At 41.8% G+C, this 23,488-nt stretch overlaps 1 protein-coding gene across 1 annotated transcript; it reads left to right on the forward strand.

Annotated features, from left to right (window-relative positions):
• The first annotated feature begins 6,666 nt into the window (after nucleotides 1–6,666).
• SUSD2 (sushi domain containing 2) lies at nucleotides 6,667–22,412 on the forward strand. Its single transcript, XM_030959122.1, has 14 exons — nucleotides 6,667–6,748; nucleotides 8,006–8,210; nucleotides 9,501–9,652; nucleotides 10,143–10,310; nucleotides 10,536–10,710; nucleotides 12,074–12,275; nucleotides 13,311–13,396; nucleotides 13,614–13,882; nucleotides 14,864–15,007; nucleotides 15,395–15,550; nucleotides 16,568–16,816; nucleotides 17,123–17,395; nucleotides 17,925–18,110; nucleotides 22,318–22,412. The coding sequence occupies exons 1-14, from the start codon at nucleotides 6,682–6,684 to the stop codon at nucleotides 22,410–22,412; spliced, it is 2,427 nt and encodes an 808-aa protein (XP_030814982.1). The 5' UTR covers nucleotides 6,667–6,681.
• Nucleotides 22,413–23,488: the final 1,076 nt, after the last annotated feature.

Below are 23,488 nucleotides of genomic sequence, written 5' to 3' on the forward strand. Positions count from 1 at the left end.
CTATAGCCAAACTCCTTCAGCTGCTCAGAACAGACCTGACAGACCTGATATTTGTTTCCATACAAATGCTCCTCATTCCCACAGCTTGCAAGTGGGAATGAAGAACCACTGGTGGTGGGCAAGCCTAATGGCTTATCAGATGAGAGAGGAGATGAAAAATTTCAGGAGAACATAAGTCATGAAAACGTGTTTCGGTTTCACAATGAGCAGTGATTTCAGGCACTGTTAAACCTATTCTGTAGCTACATAAAGTGACCAGCTTATACATTGCTGGCTTACATACCATCTGCTTTTTTTTTTCATTATCCAAAAAGAAAACAAATTCAAGGCCTCTTTGCTGTTTACCCTCTAATTTCATTAAAGAGTAATACCCCTTATCATGTACTTGGCTGTAACAGGTTTGTATTTTCCAGAAAATTTCCAACAGAATTCCTTGGACTGATTGCAAGAACTGTTATCAATCAACTGATTTTAAATAGTGATGCACACATAGCCTTGGTGAAGGGTTTGAGACCTATATTTCATTTATCTTGAAAAATAAATATGTTTAGCAAAATTCTCTCCTTGAACCCTTGACCTCTCCCAACTGCCAGTAATGAAGACTCAAGGGCAGTAAAGGATTTGTCCCTCTGCCACCCACCCCTCAAAGGTGTCAGTCAGTGAAGGTTGGGCTCAGGCTGTGGTAATAAATTGAATTTAGGCAGTTCTAATGTGGACCAAATAGATTCTATCCACCTTCTACTCTCTGCCTGGAACATCCACATACTTTATTACAGCCCAGGTAGGTGTAACTCTCAAGTGCCAGCCTGAGCCCAGAAGCAAAACAGGACAGAGCACTTAGTGAAACAGGCTGCTGGGAGGTTCCTCAGCTCTTATGTGATCTCAGAAGTGACCTAAGAAGGAAGGAGCTTAAAGAGTCTGCCAAAATGGGTCCTTGTAGGAAACAGCAGCTGAAGCAGACTCAAACAGTGCTTCTTTTCTCTGCTTGGTGCAGTGAATAGGATAAAAAAGGAAGCCAGAAAGATTTCTGACATGATTCTTCTCTGATGTTAGGTTTTTTTTCTGAAGCTCCTGTCACTTTTGATAGCTTTTCAGTTGCCCAAAGTAGATGTGATTTAACTTGATGTTATAATATTAGTACTGTCTGCTGTGTAAAATGAAACACTAAAGATATCATCTAAAGAGAAGGTAATTATAGGGAGTGTTTATGTTTGAAGAGTCAATCCTTAAGGTTTCAGGGCTAATTCATTCCTGATAAGAAACTTCTGAGTGAGAAAACTCATGCTGGCACTAGCAGGGAACACCAAATTTACTTGACAGAGCAAGTAGAATTGTCTGGCATATTGGTATGTGAAATCCCACAAGACTGGATTACGCTTTCCTTCCTTTATCCCAAATTTTGAACAGGCCCAGTAACACCAGACCAGCTTGTGTCCTGAGCTAGCTCACACCTGGAGCTGTCTCACCATTCTGTTCCAGGATTTTTCAAGCACTGAAGCCCAGCATCTTCCCAGAAGCAGAGATCTGAAGTTCAGGAATTAATTTGTTAGCAAACATCTTCATCCCCTTGGTCAGCTCAGACAAAAAGAGGCTCAGTCCCAAGGAAACTCAGGCCTCCACATGGATTTAAGCTTGGAATTTTGCTTAGGAAAGCATCTCTGAAATATCTGTGTTCAGACTGACAGCTTGTGTCCCAGGCTCTGGGACAGAAATCACCAGCAGAGCTCCCAGAGCTCAGAGTGAAAATTCTGTTCTGCATGCACACAGAGACCAGGCCCTTCTCATCTGACACAGGAAAGGTCTGGTGATTTTTCTCAAGGTTTTGTTGGGTGTTGGTTTTTGGGTTTTTTTTTTTTTTGGGTTTTTTGTTTGTTTTTTTTTTTTTTTTTTTTGTTTTTTTTTTTTTTGTGGTTGGTTTGTTTGTGGGTTTTTGTTTTGGCTTTTGGTGGGGGTTCTTTTTTTAAGGCCATATTTCAATCACACTCAGTCATTTTCCCTCCAGTTAAAACCCAACTGTTAATTGTAAGTGTTTCATCTTGGTGAGGCTGTGAAGCTGGAGCCAGTACAGTGGAAATCCCACACAGCACACAAAGACTCTGCTGCAGTCTGTCATTTATCGCCTGAATGGAAAGAGTAACAGCCCAATACAAATATTTGGACTTCTCTTTGTTCCTGGCAGGGCTCTTGAAGCACACACACACGATTGCATTTGGTTTTGTGAGGATGGGAGAAGCAAAAGAGAGACAGAGCTGGGAATGAGCCAAACCAGCGCACGAGAGAGGCAGAGGCTGCTCCAGGGCTGTGCCCAGGTGGGCAGGGCTGGAGCACCAGCACAGGGAGTTTTATCACAGCAGGATGAGTGGATTCCTGGAGCCTTATCAGGGTGTACATCAAGGATGGCTGTTGGTTATGAAGAACAGCACAGAGCAGAATCTCCCACGGGTAAATCCTCTGTCTGTGGGGCTGTGAGCAGAACTGAACCAAACACCAAAAGATAGAGATCTTTTGCTTCAGATCTGGGCAAAAATCCAGATCTGGACCTTCTTCAAAACTGCTCCAGCCTTGTTACATCTCACTTGACCAGATCAAACCTTTAACCAGATAAACAGCACCTTCAAAACAACAGCATTTTCCTGTCCTTATCTCAGAGCAAGGGCAGGACCACTGGAAAGCTCAGCAATTCTGGCTGCACAACCACACAGGTAGGATCTCCTACCACTTTCACATCTGCTGCAAGTCCAAATACACAGCTGTGGTAGGGCCAGCTTGTCTTTGGAAGCAGTTTCAGAGTGCTCACCTCGTGTTTGGGGCTCTGGAAACTCATGCAAGGTGTTGCCCCACCCTCAGAAAGCACAGGAGCAGATCAGAGCCCTCCACCGCCTGCAGAGCAGGAGGCCATGAGCAGACCTGGTTTCACTGCTAACAACAGCACAATTTACACAGCCCGTGGAAAAACAAACGGTCTCTTGGTTGATATCCCTGATTCCTTGGCTCATGGCCCAAGGAGGGAAGCTTGGGAGCACTGAGGAAAGGATTCAGAAGACTGGCCTTGAGTCAAACACCACCAGAGAAGTCTGTGACCTGTACTTGCACCAGGACTGCGCTGAGGAGCTCCTGGGAAGGCACAGCTTCCCCAGCTGGCTGCTGCTCCATGTTCCCTCCTGGTGCTGATTTCACCAGCAATCACAAGGGGCTGCCTGTCTCCAGTTTGGTATATGAGTCCCTAGTGACATAACTTGTAATCCATATAAAAGGCAAGATTAGAATTAACTTCTAATATTTCTCCTACTGTTCACCCTGCCCTAACCCAGCATAATGTGCCAAATACTAAACAATACTAACTACTGCATCAGGCCTTTCTTGTGACATTAAAAAGAATTGAATCTGCTCTGCAATCATGGCTTCAAGAAGTAAGAAGTGAAGGGAAAAGTCCAATAGCAACACTCTCTTCGCTGCTCTGTGCATAGCAATGGGCTCCACCAGACACAGCAGCTACACAAACGGTTCTGCTGCAGTGCTGGGAACACCCAAAATATCTGTCTTCACAAGTTCAGTGCTATGTTGAGTATTCCTGATCCATGTTAGAATTATTCCTCAACATTTACCATAGCTCTTCACATCCCTCTGAGCCAGCATGCTTCAGAGCTGGGTTCAGGCAAGGTGACTGCAGGCAGAGAACAATGCAGCACTTTCCCTCTGCAATCTTCCACTGGGGTGCAGCCCCGGAGCTCCCCTGGGCACACCTGCCTGGCCCAGCCCAAACAAACCTGAGATAGTGTGGGCAGGAGCACTCTGAGCTCTGCCTGGCAGTGCAGCCTGCTGGCAGCTCTCTGCTTCTTCACCCTCAGAGACACACACAGGAAAGTGGGGAGCAGAGGGCAAGTAAACTCAGCATTTGTTTTGCAAGGCTCAGGATAGCATTAGAGCCCTTCCCATGCTTTGGGAGCAGAGCAGCAGGGATGCTTCTTCAGAGCTGGGAAAGCAGCCCCTGCAGGTGCTGGTCAAGCCCCTTTCTCTTGGCAGCCTCCTGTAGGGACCAAAGAAAACAGGAATTGCTGAAGGATCAGCAATCTCTTGGCAAGCACTTCCCCAGTCAGCCTGTACCAGAACTCAGACACCCATGGAAGGAGAGGCATTACCTGAATGACTTTGCCCAGGACCCGCAGAGGTGCCAGCTCACCCAACTGCAGCCACCTCGTCCTGCCCATGCCAAAGGCTCTGGTAGGAGAGGGCAAAGCACAAAGCTCTGCACCAGCTCCCAGCAGGGTGGACAGCAGCAAATAAACAGACAGATGGCCTTTGGCAGCATGTTAAAAAGCATTTCAGTTTCCTGACGAGAAACAGCTCCTGCTGTGGGCACTGGAGCAGCACTGGGACCATCCCCCTCTGCACCAGGCAGTGACACCAGCTCTGCTGCACATCTCAGCAGGGCAGTGACAGATGAGTTGCTGTGACAGAGCCCAAGTTCTTCCATCATGTCACTGCTACCTTGTGTGACCCAGGGGGTAGCAGTAACAGCCAGGCCCCACTCCATCATCCTGCCAGAATGAAACTATTTAGAGACAGCTTCCAAGGGCAGCCATCAGCTTGCTTCCCTGGCAGGCTCCCTGGGCCAAGAGCTTTGAGAGGTAGGGCCCATCTATACCCCTGAAGGAGGTGAAGGCCAGTAGGGACATGATTTCCTTCATTCCTATAAATGCAGGAGGTGCCAAATGTTTGGAATGTGCTTTGTAGAGCAGGATTAGCATGGGTCCTGCAAAGCTCTATTCGCCCGAGCACGGATTTTGCTTAGAGGGTTTCCAATCTCGCCTGTTTATCCTGGTTGTGCATGATAATGAAGGTGTTCCAGAGCCAAGAGAGATGAAGGAAGTGCATTCCTGATGAGCTGCTCCTTCTCTTCCAGCAGAGGACTCAACAGCCTGCACAAGGCATTCTTTTTTGTGAGGGTTGGGGCTAGGCTTAGTCTTGAGGGAGTCTAAGAGCCCAGAGCTCCAGGAGTACTGGCACTGGGAAAGCCATGCCAAGGCCATCCCAGCATTGCTGCTCCTCCATCTTTCTGATCTGAACCAGCAGCACTGGTGATGGGCTTTGTCTGAGCACAGTCTCTGGGCTGAGGTGAGACTGCTGTGAGTGCTTGTTTGAGCAACCCAGAGAACATGGAGCTGGGAATTCCAGGCAATAATAGGACCAACGCCTTATATCTGTTTAGGTTGTGCCTGTGAGAACTGGGATTTGGGCTGGAAAGGTGTTGTTGGGAACAAAAGATGGAGTAAATCTGCTCTCTGTGCAGTGAAGGACTGAGGAGCAGGGAAAGGGAATATTTATAAACTACATGAATATTTCACCCAAACTGGGGTGGGGGGAGGGAGCAGGCATGTCCATGTTATCCTACAGAACTGCTTCAGTTAAGGGTCAGAGAGAGAGAAGGGAAACTACTTTTTATTTTCTTGCCATTTTTTCCAGACAGAAGTGGGACATCATCTTGCCCCTCCCCAAAGCTCTCCAGGCACATAGGAGTAGCTCAGTGCTGGCCCAGTTCTCTGAGAGATAACAACATTTGAGAGATTTGAGATAAACGTTACTAACAACTCTGTTGTCTCTTGGTTACAAAGATTCAGTCCTACAGACCCAGACTGATGAGATAAAAAGGGAATTTCTCCATACAGGTTTATCTAAAGAAACACTTTCAGCTCCCTTGCTTTCAGAGCCCAGCTCCAACCTGCAGTTTCTTGTTCCTGTGCATGTTGATGCTTTGCAGCAGCGCTGTGAGTCACCAGGTGCCACCAGCGAGTCATTTCAGCCTCTGCTCATGTGCCCGCCGCTCGGATTCCACCCACAAAATTCAATATACCCGAGGATTGCTCCCAGACAAAACCTGCCAGGACAGAGAGGACTTGGGGACTTCACCTCCCCAGGACAGCCTGTCACCTGCACCTGAGACACTGGGGCTACGTGTTTTCCTTCCTGTGGAAAGGAGCTGTCATTCTCTGCCTGGATCCCATTGCTGGAATTTCAATTCCACCTCCAAAATTGCATATATCCAAGGACTGCTCCCACACGAGAGACGTGGTGCTGGGAAACAGGCAGAAGGGCTCTGAAATGGAGGGGAACCCTCTGATTTAAGCCCTTAAAATGATGGAAAAGGGTGAGTTTCCTTCAATTTAACCCCTTAAAATGAGGGAAAAGGAGGGGTCTGCCTTCACTTAAATCAGCCCTCATGCTGTCACATCCAGTGCAGTAAGCATGCTTCCTCTGTATCTCAATGTCTTCTGAACTAAACTGTACTGTCAGCATGTATTCTTTATCATTCTTCTAAGTGATAACAGGTTTTAGTTCCTCCAGCAAAATTAAAGCATAGAACTTTTGCCAATGACCCCATGGCCTTGAGCTTTGAAGCAGAAATGCTTGTAAAACAATAAACATCTACCCCGCTTTCAGAAAAAACTTGACTGTTAATGTGAAGGAGTTGCAGTGACTATCTCTCCTTCAATCTTTTCCTGGATTGGAGATGACCTCTGAAATGGAGCATTTCATTCAGTTTGTTTTGCTTCAGTAATTTACAACAAACCTTTGAACAGAGAGAATCTTGTTTATTTCTGGACACCCGTTTCCACTTAAGCCTTTTCCCAGACTAGCACGAAGACTACCACAACCAGCCATCCTGAATCATCTGGACAAAATATGAAATTCATTGGCTTGGATGTTTCTTTCTTCATTCTCTCCACCCTCACTGTTCTTTGGAATGCAGGTAAGTGATTTTCAAACATTTTGCTGCTTTTAACTGCAAACTTTTTTGACTTCTCTACTTCAGAATGCACACTTTGGTAAGAAATTGCTGATACCATCTATACAAGCTAAAGCAAAGGCACACAGGCCAGCTTTTACCTGCATGCTTCCATTTTCAATCCCTTCCTCTGTAATTTCCAGCAGGTCAGTGGATTTCTTCTGTAAGTAAACAGACAATCTGGAGAATGCAGTAAATATATTTAAAGACAGAGAAAAACTTTCCAGCTTCCCACATTGAACAAGTGTTTTTTACTTCCCTTCTTTGCATTTTCCTGTGCTTGTTCTTCACCACCCACCTTGATCCCTGCCTTTATTTTTGCTAGTGTCCTCCCAAATAATCAATCCTCCCTTAGTTCCTTTTTCATAATTGGCTCCAATTTTGCAAGATCCATGTCCAAATTTAGAATTTCTGATACTTACCTAGACCATTTCAGCATTGCATGATAGTCTTGATATAGCTCCCAAGCAGAGTTATCCTTGCAAGATTCCACTTCGCAAAAGGTCCTCAGTGCTCCCAGCTGTCTCTGCAGCTTGTTCATCTCAATTAACTGCCCCTTAACTGTTTGTGAAATCCAGTAATTCTTGACAGTGCTACTGTAATGTCTGTCTTCCTTCTCACTGTTTTATTTGTTGAGTAGTTTCCCATGTGATGTCCAGTAATTACTGACAGTCTGTAAGCCAAGAGCCTCCTCACCTGTCTGTGTACCCAGAGCTCCTAACACCTGCCTTAAGGCCAGACTCAAATCAAATGCACAAAAGAAAGACATTTCAGTAGCTCTTAATAAACTTGTGTTGGAGCCCATTTCATTGCTGATTTTAACTTTCCAAGAGCATTGGCTTTCTGTTCTTAATGATTCCCATGTAGGGTTAATGGTGGGGTTCTGGTACATTTAAGACTTATCCTCGAAAATAAATGTAATTAGTGACACACACTGAGGGGCTGCTCTGGAGATTTATCTGTCTATTACATGCAAAAATATCCATGGAATTCATGAAATGATATACTCTCTGGGAGGTAAATAAGTGTATTTTGCTATTCAAAATGGAGCAACCTTAATATGCAGGTGATTACAACCTTTACCTAAATACATTCCTAAACTAACATAACCAGCCTATTTTATTTACTTACAGCAGTCCTTTGGATGATGTACTTGTGCTTCAGAGAACATCTAGAAGAGTTCAATAACATTCCTGACTCTTTTTTTCTTCCTTTAACAAGGAGCTGAAGACTCTTGTGCACAGAGATGTGGGGAGCTGCTTGGTACCTGTTCTTGCCAGGTGACATGCCAGTCCTTGGGGACATGCTGTCCTGATTATAAAGAATTTTGTCTTCAAATTTCTCCATACTCGGGATCGCTTATGGGAGGCAAAGACTTTTTGATTAACAACACAGCTTTTGATCCCTCTTCTGTGCTAAAATGCAGGTGGGCCATGATTTTATATTCCTCTGCCAAAAGGAGGCAAAACTTTATAATCTCACTCTCCAGCAATGGGCAATTACCACAAAACAAGACCAGTCTACAGAGGAGTGAAAACTTTGTAAAGTTGTTACAATCCTGAAATGTACAAAAGTTCTGCTCAATCTCGCCCTCAAGCATGCCTGTTGACTGTATTTCCACACAGGATTGTTTCTTTTAGGTGGAGTTATTGTGTGGTACAATCATAACTCTGCTCATTCTCCCCTTAACATATTAAAACATTGTCGATATTTCTTTAGCATTTCCCTTTGTGGTAAAGCAGTATTTATTTCTTAACCTGAATGAGAAAACAGCAAGACAGAAATGTAGGTAGGACACCTGATGTTTTTCCTGTAAGAGAAAGCTGTGGATCCTAAATGTGTCAGCCTGTATCACACTTAGGTGCACGTGGCACGTGCAATACATACAGTACACTGAATTTTGATGACCTAGTTGTTGTGCTATTATTTCCACAGAAGGTTCTGAGTGAGATTTTGGAGTCCTTCCCATCTGGGTAGCAGTACCTGAAAAGGTTTTCAATTCTTTATTTGGAAAAACTTTGACCAAGGCATTCATTCTGTAGGACACAACTGTGCACTTCGAAGTACCAGCAGAGTTACATAATTATAGCCAAGGCAAATTCCAGTGCAGAAAAGCAAAGGTCCTGTTTCCTGGCAGGCCCCAGCTCCCTCTGAGACTTGGAATATTCAGTCTCCATATATCAGTCTTGAAGAGTCACAGGTGGGGTTAATCCCCAGGACTCTGGGCAAGAGCCCTAACTGGAATCAAATGGTTAAATAACAAGCAGTGCCTTCTGAGTTAACCTTTGCAACAGAAATTCTACATCAGCATGAAATTCCTTTCATTGCCCTCACAGGATTTACCAGGGGGAAAAAAACAAGTCAGAAATTTGCAATAACTGCATCATGGTCATTGTTAGCCACCCTGTAATCCTACTAATGCTATAACATTATTTTCCTCTTCCTGTTGCCCGTTTGTTGCTGATTTATCATGTCTCCCTCCCCCAGAAATTAAATAGTAAATTGAAGGTTTGTGGATGGCTGTATATTTGTGCAGTTCACAGCAGAATTCACATTGATGTAATGAGTAGATTTTTCCAGTTTATATTCCCTGCTACAAGCAAAACAGCCCCAGACTTGAAATGATCCACACATGACACAAGGTTGCTTGTTGAAGCACATTCAGAATATTCCTTCTATCTATGGTGACACTGAAAAGTGTTTTAAACATCTACAGGTTCAAGCAGCAAATCACAACCAGTGGCTATATTGACAAGGATGGAAAAGCCCACTGCATCTCCCCATTGCTTTATGAGACTGGCTTCATCCCTTTTGAAGTTTCTACAGATGCTGGATCAACGTTTCCCTACTCTGGAACTTGGTTATCAGGTTACTTATATCTACAGCATCCCTCTTCTTGCTATGTTCTTCCTCCATGCATGCAAGATTATAGAAGTCTTTTCCTTTTGATCAGTTTTTTTCTTCCTTAATAGGCCTCAGAAAAGAAAGTCTCACTGGCTTCATGTTAATTCATCTTTTGAGAGATGAACTTGCACAGCAATTGAGTACCAGCAGCAGCATTAACTGATAAAAAGTCCTGCTTAAAAATGAGGTTGACCAAAACTGTTCCCAGTTCATCCCTACTTCTATCCCTTTTTGTCCCTCTTCAAATAATTGCATTGTGGTGTTGCAATCTAAGGACTGCAAGCATTAGTAAGGGTTGCATTCTCTCAGCTTCAGCTTATTCTTTTCATGTCATGCATCCTGTACTGTGTAAAACATACCCAGGGGAAATCCTGCTAAATCTTAGAGTAGCACTTTTTCAGGACTATGCAAAGACAAAATGTCATTAGCCCTCTTTTTCTGCTCTGCAATGCAGTACATCACAGCAAAGTTTCAGACGGAGAAAAATGCACTTTGGTAAATGAGACAAAATGGCAATACTATGGCACCTCCAACACTGGTGGAAACTTAACTCTTACCTGGACACACCAGACACTTGCAACAACCCATGTCAACATAGAAGTCTGGGGATACCAGGAAACAGGTAAAGTGACCCTTTTCCTACAAGCATTTATCACACACATAACTCTTATGCAGAGCTCAGCACAGCTTGTGGTCACTTTCACTGAGACCTGCAAGTATAAATAACAGATTACAATAATGTCAGCTTTTCCTCTTCATTTACATGTGGGTGAAGACATCTCATTTCAATCTTGTGGCTATTGCTCTTTTGCAGCATCCAAAACCCTTTTCCTCCTCTATCTGACAGGTGACAGTTATTCAGAAAACTGGATGGCTGAATGGAAATACCTTTATACTTTGGCAAGAGGAACCCCCAATACAGGGAAATATTCTTTCATTCCTGTACCTGCTGAGGGAAATTACAGTACATGGGACTATGGAATTTTGAGAATTATACCCAGCAACTATTTTGATGGGCAGAGGCAAGTGCATCACTAATAATAATAATAATAATAATAATAATAATAATAATAATAGCTACCTTATAAGCTGTTGTCTCCTTTGGCATTCGAAACTGAGACTCAAGCTCCATTTCCTGGGAAAAAATGGGGAGAAAACTGGAAGGTTAAAAGTGAGAAAAACTCATTGGTCAACATAAAGACAGTTTACTCAGTAAAGAGGAGCATGGAGGAAGAATCGTGAAGTCTCCCATGAGCAGACTAATGCACAGTTAGTCACCCAGTAAGGGCTGCTTTGGAAAAACACCCCTGCACTTTTATTGATGGACATGCTGGTTTAGGGCATGGAATATCCCTTTGGTCAGTTTGGGTTGGCTGTCACAGCTGTGCTCCCTCCTGGCCTTCTCCCTGGGGCCGGCATGAGACACAGAGAAGACCTTGACACTTTGCCAGCAGGAGATAAACACTGGGGTGTTATCAGCACTGTCTTGGTCACAGATCTAAAATGTGGCTGCTATGAAGAAAATTCCTCCAGCCAAACCCATGGTCTCCTTTGTTTTGTCACAACTATGGAGGAGTCCCTAATTGTGGAGCTCAATAACTGCTGCCACAGGCCTTCCTCTCCTATTTTCTATGCAGGTTTTTGCATTCCTTCAAATTTTATGGCCATTTTCTTTTGTTTCATTGCATATTTCCCCATGATTTTTTGTGAACTACCCGTGTAAGTGCTTCATGGATATTTCTTCATAATTCTTCCATATCTGCAGGTTTGATGTAGATGGTGTAGATTGTGAGTATATAAATGCCACCTCTTCAGTGTTACAACATATTGCTAATATGTCAGAACCTTTTTGAACATAAAAGGATAACCTGTTCCCCTTCTAGAGGGCTTTTTTTTACACTTTGTATAAGATATTTTTTTCACTGGGGAAAAGCAGAGTGGCTTTGGAACATTTCAAGGATTCTGAATGGTTTCTGTAGCCATTAGTCCTGATATTACTGGGGTGCAGTTGTTATGTTTTGTTAAAGAATCCAGATATTCTTCATTCTGGCCTAAATGAAATTGCAATGTCAAAAGGCATGAATACAAAACCTTCCTCTAAAAGGACCTATGTAAGCCAGAATCATGATTACTAAAATGTATTCTGATTATTGCATACTTGCAGCATGCTGTCCTGCCACCTCCTGAATTTGGAAAAATTTGATGTGCCATAACTTTTTGAAGGAAAAAGAAAGCAGTGGGCTTTGCAATTAAATAACTTGAAAGTCAAAAAATGCTTTTAAATTATAATTAGCAATTGAGCCACAATGCTACTGTCAAAATAGTGCTTGTTGAGCTATCAGATCTATTTTTTGTTTCTCTTTTTTTTATTTTTTTTTTTACCAGCAATATTCCATCAATCTGGAGCCCAGACCATGCATTGGCTTGGCACCTTGAGAAAGACTTCAGAAATGACCCAAATGCTTGGGCAACTGCAAAATGTATGGAATGGGACAGAAAAGAAGAGTTGCTTCCAAACTTCGTGGAAGAAATTATAGACTGCCCTTGCACCTTGGCACAGGCAAGAGCTGACACTGGCAGGTTCCATGTAAGTTATTAACTGATCCCTCTGGCTTATTACAATTCCAGGTGGAAGCTTAAGGAGTGCCAAACTCCACACACACCCCTGTTCCCTTCTCTAAACATCATTACAAGTAAATTTAGTTACATTTAGATTTGCCCAAGTAGCATATCAAATAGCAGAGGTAAATACAGCTTATCTAGGCAGTATGAATAGAAGTGCCTATAGAATAGGAGATGGAAATGACATTCAAACAGGGAATTAAAACAGGAATTCCAATGGCAGACTGAAAACACTCTGTGGAGCTGGGAGCAGGGATGGCTTCTTTGAGATCCTACAAGATGACAGTCTTTGTTTGAAGGGGATATTCCATACTGTAGCAAACTATTTCTGCTTAGTTTTTCATACTTTGCTGCAAACCCTTCTGCCATGTACATCAGAGCTCAAGCCCAGAGCTGTAATTCATTATTTCTTTTATCCTGCTTCCTTCCTCCTTCTCAGCTTCACTGTTATCAAGGAACTGACAAAAGCTAAGGAATCAATTGCCATTCATTCTACACTTTCACTAACACTGCTGATCTGAGGACAGATGAGAGTGACTTCCTCTCCTATTTATGATACCAAATGGTGGCATGTGTTTATGCATTAAAAAAAAAGTTTAGGTAAACATTGTTACTATTCTGGTTATGAAGCTCCAAACATGATGTGTAAAACTTGTGAAGATAAAGAATAGATCTACTGGCTCTATCTAAGAACATAGGATAAACATTTACTCTGTGTCTGTGTTTGTTTTACACTTACAGTTGAATCCCCATCTGGCTGCCTTTGTTCTTCAAGGTCTGTTGTAACAGACTGCAAAATGTTCAGGTCAGACATGTTACTCCAGACACTTGAGTATTAAATTCACCATCTTTCCTATCATTCCGTGCTATTCAACACAACCTTAACCAGTTCATGTCAACTTTACACACATGTCAGATACGAAAGGTGGGAACAGAATGTAAGAACAGAAAGGACAATGAGGCAAGAACCCCATTAAGTGTGAACATTGATCTTTTTCAGACAGATTATGGCTGCGACATTGAAAAGGGGAGTGTGTGTACTTATCATCCTGGTGCTGTGCATTGTGTAAGAGCCATTCAAGCCAGGTAAAGAACTTCTTTTAAACTGCATTTTTTTGGTTAATCCTTTCACCTCAGAGACAGCATCATCACAGAAATCAGGGGTGAAGTCTAACTGCACATCAGATAAAGCTTGGCAAACAAAAGATTTATCTGTATCCATAAAAAGTCAGTAAGAAACCCCTAAATAGAAATGGACCCCACAGAGCTAAATGATGATTTTCTTGCTGCTTTTCTCAATCAGTCCCCAGTATGGGGCTGGACAGCAGTGCTGCTATGACTCCACGGGAACCCAAATCCTCACACACGACTCCACCGGAGGCAGCACACCTGATCGAGGACATGACTGGGGTTCACCACCTTTCTTGAAGCCTCCCCGGATACCTGGCTTTTCCCACTGGCTTTATGATGTTATCAGCTTCTATTACTGCTGCCTGTGGTCTGAGAATTGTGATTTCTATATGAAAAGGCGGCCCTCTAGTGACTGCAGGACGTACCGCCCTCCCCGAGCTGGTAAGGGCTCCAGAATTTCCTTATGGAGAGTAGATTTTTCATACAGTGTTGGCTTTTAGAATATTTCTATATGTGCCTATATGAGTTGACAATGGTGAGGGTACAATGTCCTGTGGAAAAATTCCATGGAAGGTTTCTCTTGATCTATCACTTACAAAATCTGTATGTGTTTTTTAATTGGGCTGCAAGATTTTCTGATGTTGAGCATCTCACTCATCCCTGAAACCTAAATAGCCAAAGCATAGTAGTCAATGCTCACGACTTTATATCATCAGCATGGATTTCTTCAGGAAAAAAACGTGGTTAGAGGTGGTTAATGACAGGTAGGAAGTAGCTGGAAAAGCTGTCATGATGAGAAATACTCATATCAAATAAGAAAGTTTTACAATTTATAGTAGGTCTGGTTTTATTCCACTTGCTTTCAACTCAGTCATCAAGTCTTGCCATACCTCTGTTGCTGCCACATTTTGCCTTCTATGCTGCTGAGATGCTGAGGTGTCCAGCAGGACTTGGCCTCCCACAAAGAAGTGCAAAGAGGCAGCAGTTTGCATCAGGAAAAAAGGAGAAAACTGTAGAGGGCATTGCATTAGGTATTTAGGGGTTGTGAATCAGTGGTCTGGCTGCCTAAAGAAACCCCATCAAAAGTATTGGCAGAAGCAGAGTTTGAATTTGTGAAAATACAACTTTACAACTTGATGACAAGGTGCATTGTATTAGTTACCATACAGATTAAAGCATACAAAAGAAGATAAATAATTAGGAACTTAGAGAAATTTACATGGAAGTTGGAAATGCAAAAGGGGATAAGGGTGCAAAGGATATGGATCCAAAGATAAGGCAATAGCTCTGTCTTCATGTCCAAATCTCCCCATATATTGCATGTGACACAGACTTCTAGCCTCTTTCTTTTCTCATGAACTTGAGGAGTAACAGGTTGTGATTTTTGCTTGTTCTTAATTTTCTTTTTGCTTTTAAAAATAGCATCTGCTTTTGGGGATCCTCATTTCTTTACATTTGATGGTCTGAACTTCACCTTCAATGGCCTAGGAGAATACACATTGGTAGAGTCTGATCTCACATCCCTGAGAGTGCAAGGGAGGACACAGCAGGCACACTTTTCCAATGGTAAGTTGGTAAGAGAGGAAGCAGAGCTTCTGAACTGAGATTTGAAGAACTAAGATTTGATATTTGCTTGATTTGCACTTAGCAGCAATCCTCCTGTCACCTCTAGTCCTCTTTTTTGGCCATTTGTGAACAGTCACAATTCTGAAGATAATCAGAAAGCAGACAACCTCTTCAGGAAAAGCTTCCCAATCAAACTTTAATTGCTAGGTTTTTTATTGGGTGTGAGTATTGGAAGTGTAAAGTTTTCTACTGTGTTTAAGAGCTCCAAAAAAAATCTTATTTCTCTCCATGCCCATTCTCATCAATAAGGAAACATAAGGCCAGTTCTACAAATCAGTCAATGCCAGCTGATGCATTTTGATAGCATTGGTTTTTTTCATTTGGAAGGAACTGGGGCTCAGGGGACAGGCTTGTGTGCAGTGGCCATGCAGGAGAACAACTCTGATGTGATTGAAGTGCGCTACTCTGAGGATTTGCACCTGGAGGTCCTCCTGAACCAGAGGGTTCTCAGCTTCTCTGAACAAACTTGGATGGACTTGAAAGGTTAGTTACACATATCAGCCTCTCATTCTCATGGAGCCCATGGACAGTTAAAAGTGTCTCTAGGTGCATGCATTTCAATTCTTTTTTCAGCATCCTTTTGTCAAGTATTTTAGGTGGCTTCAGTGTCCACGGTTTCTATGTCCTCTTTCACTTGTTTGTAGAGCAGTGGTTTTCCTCCTCATCCTGTGGACAGTGAATGGAATTAAAACCTCTGTCCTCTACATTCTGCTTTGAGCTTACTGCATCTAATGCAATGAAACCTACCAAATAAAGTGAAATATAACTAAAATATATACTAAAATATGACTCCATTTTATATTTACCTATTGGGAGCTCTCTCAATAGGTCAGATATTATTCCTCTATTCTTCTGCCAAAAAGACTATCAAAAATTGACTTTTTGTCCAACAGGGCTGTGATCATTTGATTAGTCTTAATGATAATTTGACAAATACTCATGATGCATCACTTCCACTTTAACATCAATCCCCCTATTCAGCAGAGGAGCATTTCTGTGGCTAGCAATTCATATTCCTCACGTGGCTGAGGAGCAGGTGGAGGGCTACACTGCCAAGGAGCTGCAGAAGCAGAGATGCAGGGAGGAAAAAAATGGAAGGGACATTGAGGGAGCCTGGAGAAGAAGCCATATTAGGGAGGTGTTGACAAGACAAGGGAGAAAGAGAGGAAAACTGTGACCACTGAGAGCGGTGCTTCCAGCTCACAGCCACTCTCTGATGTGGCCATCTCATATCTTTAAGCTCCTGGGACACTGGCAGGAGGCATCGTATATCAACAGTGGACCTCTTTTGCTGCCACTCTCTAGTAGCCATCTAATCACAATTGTAGGGTGAAGGTGTGGCTTCCCTTTAAATGCTTCTCAGAGTGCAGCTCAGAGTAGAAGGGAGGAAAAGCTGTATGGAAAATGGTTAAAACTGATGGTTTTAACTGATGCTAAAACACAATATTTTTTTCACTATGGATAATTCGCTATTTTGTCCTCTTCCTCTCATGGTTATAGGTCTCTTTCTCTATTCTACACCTGATCAGAACATCACAGTGATGTTCTCTTCTGGGTCTGGAGTGGAAATAAGGGGAAATGGAGGATTTCTGACCCTGACAATTCTGCTCCCAGAGAAGTTTATGAATCACACATGGGGTCTCTTTGGAGTAATGAATGACAATCCACAGGATGACTACACCTTCAAGAATAAAACCACCATGTCAGTTCATGCAAGTCCCCAGCAGGTGTTTGAGTTTGGAGCTAGCTGTAAGTAATTTTTATGGTCTATGATTACATTTTCTTTACAAATTTAAGACAGCTTATGATTTAAGGACTAGGAAATAAAGTCTGTGCCAAGCAACCAGTACTGGGGGAAGAGAAGGGAGTAAGAGAAATATGCCCTCCTCTACCCACCTGGGGAGTGAAAACAGAGCCATGGTGGAAGGCTCAGCGCTTTGTACCTATATTTCTTCCAGCTCTGGTCACATTTCTGTAGATAAACACCTGGATTAGTAGCAGAAGGTGGTCTATGTTGGCAATGTTACAATTGAATCTCTCTTTCTGTCTCCCAAGGGGCAATTGAAAATGGAACTTCCCTGTTTACTTATGACACGGAGTTCTTACTGGACAGTTTCTTTTATGGGGACAAGCACAATGACTCCTTCCTGCCTGTGTTCTCCCCTCATGAAGACCCTGCTGACCCCCTGCTAGAAGAGATGGTCTCACGCTGTGGCTCTGATCCATTCTGCAGATTTGATGTCCTGACAACAAGAAGCCCTCAAGTGGGAAGTTCCACAAGACTTTCCCATCAGAATCACAAGCTGTTGGTGGAACATCTAGAGCCAGGTGATACAACATTCCACAAAACATCATTACAGAATAACAGGATATTCTGAGTTGGAAGGGACCCACTGGGATCATCAAGTCCAGTCCTTAAGTGAATGGCCCATAGGGAGCATCACTACAGATATTTCTACAGGGCATCTAAAGAGTTAACACTGTTTGAGGAGGTTCTGCTTAACTGTAAAACTGTTCATGCACCTATAAATAATCTGATCATGGGGAATCATCTTTGTACCAGGAAATCTCTGTACTGATAGAATACTTAGGCAAACTCAAAATAAGTTTCTTTCCATTTCCTCCACTATAACACCACAGTGTAGAAAGTTTATCTTCATTTTATATGCATTAAGCTGTCTTCCTTGGACTTCAAAATAAATTTTAAAAGTAGCAGGAAGTATTGTCTCTCAGATAGCCTAAAAATCTTTGTTTTTCCATGAGTTGCCACTAAAATGCTGTTTGAATCATTGTAATGGAGATTTGCTGGTCTAAGTCCTAAGTACTAAACTCTAACCAGATATGTTTTTTTTATTAGTGATCTCTTGTGGCTGGCTGGATCATCCAACCAATGGAAGAAAGAATAATACGAACTACCTGCTGGGCTCAACCATCAATTTCACCTGCAATGAGGGCTATGAACTCACAGGAGGGTCACAGGAAAGAACTTGCCAAGTGTCAGGAGCCTGGTCAGGGGACACACCCCAGTGCAGCCAAGTAACAGGTCTGTTGCCTTTTAGGTATCACATATTGTCACTAAAAAATCATTATCAAGGACAAGGCAATCTCAGCAGACCACAATGGCCCTTGACAAAAGCAACGTCTCTTCCTTGGTAAAACATTGGACATGAGATGTCTGAATTTCTAGAAAGACTATTATTCAAATCTAAATTACAGGTGACTTATGGTGGTTCTGTGCATTTTGGTGGAGGTTTTAGATTTTTGTTTTATCAGTGGTTATAGGTACCTGAAGGGTGGGTGAAAAGTGGATGGAGCCAAGATTTTTTCAGTGGTGCCCAGGGACAAGACCAGAGGCCACAGGCATGCTCTGAAGCCCAGTAAGCTTCCCTCTGAACATCAGAAACCTTTTTTACTGTGATTATGACTGAGCACTGGCACAGCTTGCCCAGAATAGTTCCAAAGTCTCCCTCCCTGGAGATATTCAAAAGTTGTCAGGTCATGGTCCTGGGCAACTCGCTCTGGGTGGTCCTGCTTGAACAGGGGAGTTGGACAAAATGACCTCCAGAGGTCCCATCCCACCTCAACTCTTCTGTGATTCTGTAATTCTGTGATTCAAGAGCAGACACAGCCCACACTTGTTGAACCCTTCCACTCTTTTTTTTCTAAAAGATTATCTTATCTCAAAACATAATTCCATTATTCTATAGCAGTAAAAGTATTGTGAATGATGCAGTAGTATTTAGAATAAATAAGACAGATTTATTCCCCCTCTTGTGTACTACTAATAGATTATCAGTTAGCCTGGGACTGTTGGATTTAGTAGCAGTTTAGTAGCATAGGCTGTCTCTATGATTTACAGAAAATGGCCCAAAATTTTCTTTTTATTCATTCACCACATACACTCCAAATGTCCTCAAGATGGCAATATTTCAAAGCACCAGGGTGGTGCAAGGCCAGATGGCATGTTGAAGCACTTTCAATGCTGAGTTAATAGCTCCCAAAAGCACTCATCAAATAATTCATACTAACAGATTCTCCATTCTAAGACCCTTCCAAAGAAATGTGGGAAGTGCACTTCACATCAGCAATGAATTCCTGTCATGCTGGCACATTTCATCAGCCTCTGCTGCCTGTACCAATTGCTTGTACATTTCCAATGCAGTTCTGAAATCAGTAATATTTTTAAGATGAACTGAAGTGAGTTTGGGCAGCAGAAGAATTCACAAAGGCCAGATCTTAAATAGGCAATGGCAAAACTTTCTGCCAAGCTGAAAGCTAAGAATATTTTTCCACTGCTGCCATCAACCACATACATACTGGATAAGAGCCAGTCAGTCTCAATAAGCAAAACAGATGCTGACATTTACACTAGCAAAAGGGGGACAGAAAGGCAGCCCTGTGAGATCAGAGGAAAGGAGCTGGAAGATATGCAGTGATTGATTGCATTCAGAATGATGGAGATGTGGCACAGCTTTGTGGATAAGCAAACAAAACACACAATGTTTTCCAATGCTTTCCTGGAAGGTGGCAAAGAAAAACAAGGTGTGAAAGAATTTTATTGATCTGATTGCAACAGAGATCTTCCTTACTATTTGATATTTTTTGTTCTAGTTAATTTGTAATGCGAACCAAAATTGATGGTTTTTATTAGTTGCAGGAAGTTGGAGTATGGCAGTGCTGCCCACAGCAGCAGGATACTGACAACACCAACAACTGAGCAACACAATATAAAATACAAATTTCTCCATTCTTTTTTTCTTACTACTATGCCCTACTAGTGGCATTTATAGCTAGCCTTGTTTCTCCTTCTTCCATAAGGTGTTCTGCTAGATGTCAGTGATTGTCAGAGGAGGCTATTTTATTGACAGGCCCAGGTCTCTACAGAGAAGAGAGACAATACAGTTCAAAGTTTCTTTCACTAATATCTAAACTTCTCATATTTTTAAAGCATGGACAGCTAGCACTTGCTTTCCACTAAATAAACTTCCGCCCATGGTCCAAGACACAGATGAAATCCAGTGCCAGTTTTCCTTGTCTTACTTCTCTACTTGGCCATTTTCTCTATTCTCCATCCCCCAAGCCTTCTCTTCTCCAGAACAGAAAAGGTCCTTGTGTTGTCAAAATCTGTTGTTCCTGAGGTCAGTTTTCTTTATTGTTTTCCTCCTTACACAGCAGCACGCTGCTGTTTCACCAACATCCATTTTATCAAGTCCTGTGACAAAGACCTTCTTGACACCAGGAAAATGCTGACAAAATTAATGGACAGCCCTTCCCAATTTCTGGGTGCCTGAATGGGTGACCACTGACCTAGCCACTGTGATCAGCAGTCACTTTTTTACTTTGAAAGTGAACTATTAAACACAAACTTTCTGAAGTTATTTCTTTCATGCTGCTCAGGAGCACAGGGCCCAGCCCTCTGTTATTCTAAGCTTACAGGTGTATTTCTTTACAGTTCTGTGTTCATGACACTGCAGTTTTGTTGCACATCAGGTTCAAGCTCTATCTTGCAAATCATCAAGGTTTTTTTAAATTGCTATATGCCTTTTCGAAAAAGAATATTTAAAATAAAGGCAAGGGAGCCAGTAAAATTGGATAGGAAAAGAGGTGGAAACAAGAAAATGTCATGCCAGTTATTTTACAAAATCCATTTTGGTATTTTGAAACTTCAAATACAAATTATGTTGTTGGGCATGCATATTGTTGTTTTTGAGTTTTGCTTCCTTAGACTAAAGTTTCCATGGAAATCCTCTGCTAATAATTATTTTGCTATGCTTCTAATTACAATCCCACTGCAAGTCTTGCCAGTACCACAGCAAGCTCTCTTCACAGAATATCACAAAGAGGAAGAACAAAGAAGCCATCCGGCAAAAGCAAAAAGGAGATTCTAGTAAAATGAGATGTAATATCCAGCTAAAAATCATAAGATAGTGGCAACATATGTACATAGAGTCTTTTTGAGACAGACAATATGGTGATGTTAAGGGCAATCTAGTTTTGTTTGTCTTTTGGGTTACATTCTCCTTTCCCCCCCTCCTCCTCTATTCACTTTTAGATTTCCTTTTCCAGTCTCAGGCTCTGTGTAAATGCTGTTCATTTTGAAAAGCTGTCAGAAATCTCATTAGTCTTCTGTGTTTTTTTCAAACACAAAGATTTCACAACAGAGGCAAATCACTACTGGACTAACTACTTGAGCCAGTGGTGGGTTCTCATCACTTGGCAGGGACTGGGTGCCTCCCTGTGTAGGATGTGTAAGACGAACATTAAGTCTTGTTCAGAAGTTACTGGATGATAGATCAATGCTTGTGAAACAGTTTATGTATCCCATTTCTTTCCTTAAACTTCACTATAAACCAAATCAGCAGCTGAATAATCTGTTCTAGGATCACAGAAGTGTCTGTTATGCCATCACTGTGTGCTAGGCTGTGGGTTGGGCAGATGTGACAAAGTGATGGAAGGAAGGGCTGAAAAAAAGGCAGCCCTGATGTATTAAGGCTCAGATACAAAATGCAGGGATCATTGTTTCACCCAGACAGTTCACTTCACATGTTACATCTAACTTTTACAAATATTCTTATATGGTAATCTGCCACTGCTTAGTAGAATAAGAAAACAAAATGATAATTTTTATTCAAAATTTGTTTTGTATCTGGTTTCTTTCTCTCCTTCAGCTGTCCTTGTTAGGCAGTCACAGAATCAAGTTGACACTTTTTGTGTTTTAGTGGGGTCAAACTCTCTGATGCAGTTCAATGTACCCATATCAGAGCAGTCACTTCTCTTTTATGTAGATTATTAAGCAGCAAAGGTAGTTTCAGATTTTAATGCCAAAATAGGGGTAATGTTTAAAGTAATCAAACCGTATGGAATAAGGATTGAAAACCATTTCAGTTCTTGGGACTGACAGTTCCAGGTCAATATTGCACATTCAACATGTTGACTACAAATTAACCACTAGCCACCCTTTGTGTTACAAAGCTTTTGCAGCCACCTGCCCTAACAGTCAAATGTAGGAATCCTGTGAGTTCCTAATCTTTATCAGAGAATCTGAAAGGGTAGAGGGTTGGAAGGGACCTCTGGACATCATTCAGTCCAATCCCACTGCCAAGAGAGGCAGTTCCACAAATATAGAGAACTGAAAAATTAACACTACATGTGTAATTTCAAAAATTGTCACACAACTGCATTCAAACAGATATGAAGAAATGTGTATCAAAGTCTTCATGGTTTTTTTGTGGTTGGTCTCTGTTTTTCAGCTATCAAACAAGTAATTGTTATTGGCAGTGTATTTGGATTAGTCGGCCTTGCAGTCCTGGGACGTCTGGGTTATTTATGCAGAAAGGAGAGGTAAGCCTTAACTGAATTGAAAACACAAATGAACCTCCTAAAGAAATAGCAACTGCTATGACTTTTTAAATAATAATTTAATAATGACCACTGGCAACAAACTGCTAGTATGCTACTGGTAAAAAAAAGTGCAACTGATGTATAAACACTTAACTGTATGTGAAACTGACTAGTGGAGAAAGAGGGCAGAGTAGTGAATGAAAATGGTTTTGCTTAGGAATACTGGTGGATTGAAATGGAGATATGTTTTTTTTCTGAACTGTTAGCAACTGTTACAAAATTTTAAGCCTTCTCTGTTCCAGTGTCCACAAGTAATACAATACCAGATAAAATGGAATCAAAATTGAGTGAACGGAAAAAAAAATGGGGTTACAGCCTTTCGAAAGAAGACTGCATGTGTGAGGAAGAACTAAGTACTTCTGAACCTGTCACAAAAAAGAAAAAAAAAAGCACAGTGCCAAGCTAACAGAACACTGATATTGTTTTCCAGTATTTCATCACTTAAAAATGCTACATTCACAACAAATTCAGCTCAAAGAAATAAGAATGTGGCATATTATTCTGTGATATTAAAATTTATGTGTAAAGCCATGCTACTATATGAAGACCATTTTTTGCTTTCTGTATGTGTCACAAGGGCCAAAAGAAATGTAAGTATATTTTCCCCCTCAAAATCAACCTTACAGCTTTATATGGCAGAAGATTTCTGTATGCTAAAAGTGAGATGCATCCACACTGTGTATTGATACAACAGTTGAGGCCTACAAACTGTATTTTGATTGTTCCCTTCAGAATAGCAAATTGTTCTCTGCCTGTATGGGTTGCTATTTGATTACACAGCAGTGTTGTAAAGGGGGTACAAGGATGTACCTTGTACAAAGGATGTTTGCCCTGTTTCTGTTCCTGACAAAGCAACTTTTTAAATGCTTTTTTAACTGTTAGTGTGGTTTTTTTTTTCCCTGTTGAAACAGCAAAGCTGTTCTATCATTACTAAAATGTCTCACGGGCCAAGTAAGAACTTTGTAAAAGTTTAGATGATTGCTTGACGTTACCACCTTGACACTTTGTCCTTTGGTATCT

The sequence above is a fragment of the Camarhynchus parvulus genome, chromosome 15 (assembly GCF_901933205.1).
Source record: "Camarhynchus parvulus chromosome 15, STF_HiC, whole genome shotgun sequence".
In the NCBI taxonomy this organism is placed as follows: domain Eukaryota; kingdom Metazoa; phylum Chordata; class Aves; order Passeriformes; family Thraupidae; genus Camarhynchus; species Camarhynchus parvulus.

What these genes read in the sequence shown, in the direction of transcription:
- SUSD2 (XM_030959122.1), top strand. Translation starts at nt 6,682, where the DNA reads ATGAAATTCATTGGCTTGGATGTTTCTTTCTTCATTCTCTCCACCCTC. An exon ending in GTACCGCCCTCCCCGAGCTG is followed by an intron (nt 13,883 to 14,863) that starts GTAAGGGCTCCA and finishes TTTTAAAAATAG; the next exon opens with CATCTGCTTTTGGGGATCCT. An exon ending in GTTTGAGTTTGGAGCTAGCT is followed by an intron (nt 16,817 to 17,122) that starts GTAAGTAATTTT and finishes CTGTCTCCCAAG; the next exon opens with GGGCAATTGAAAATGGAACT.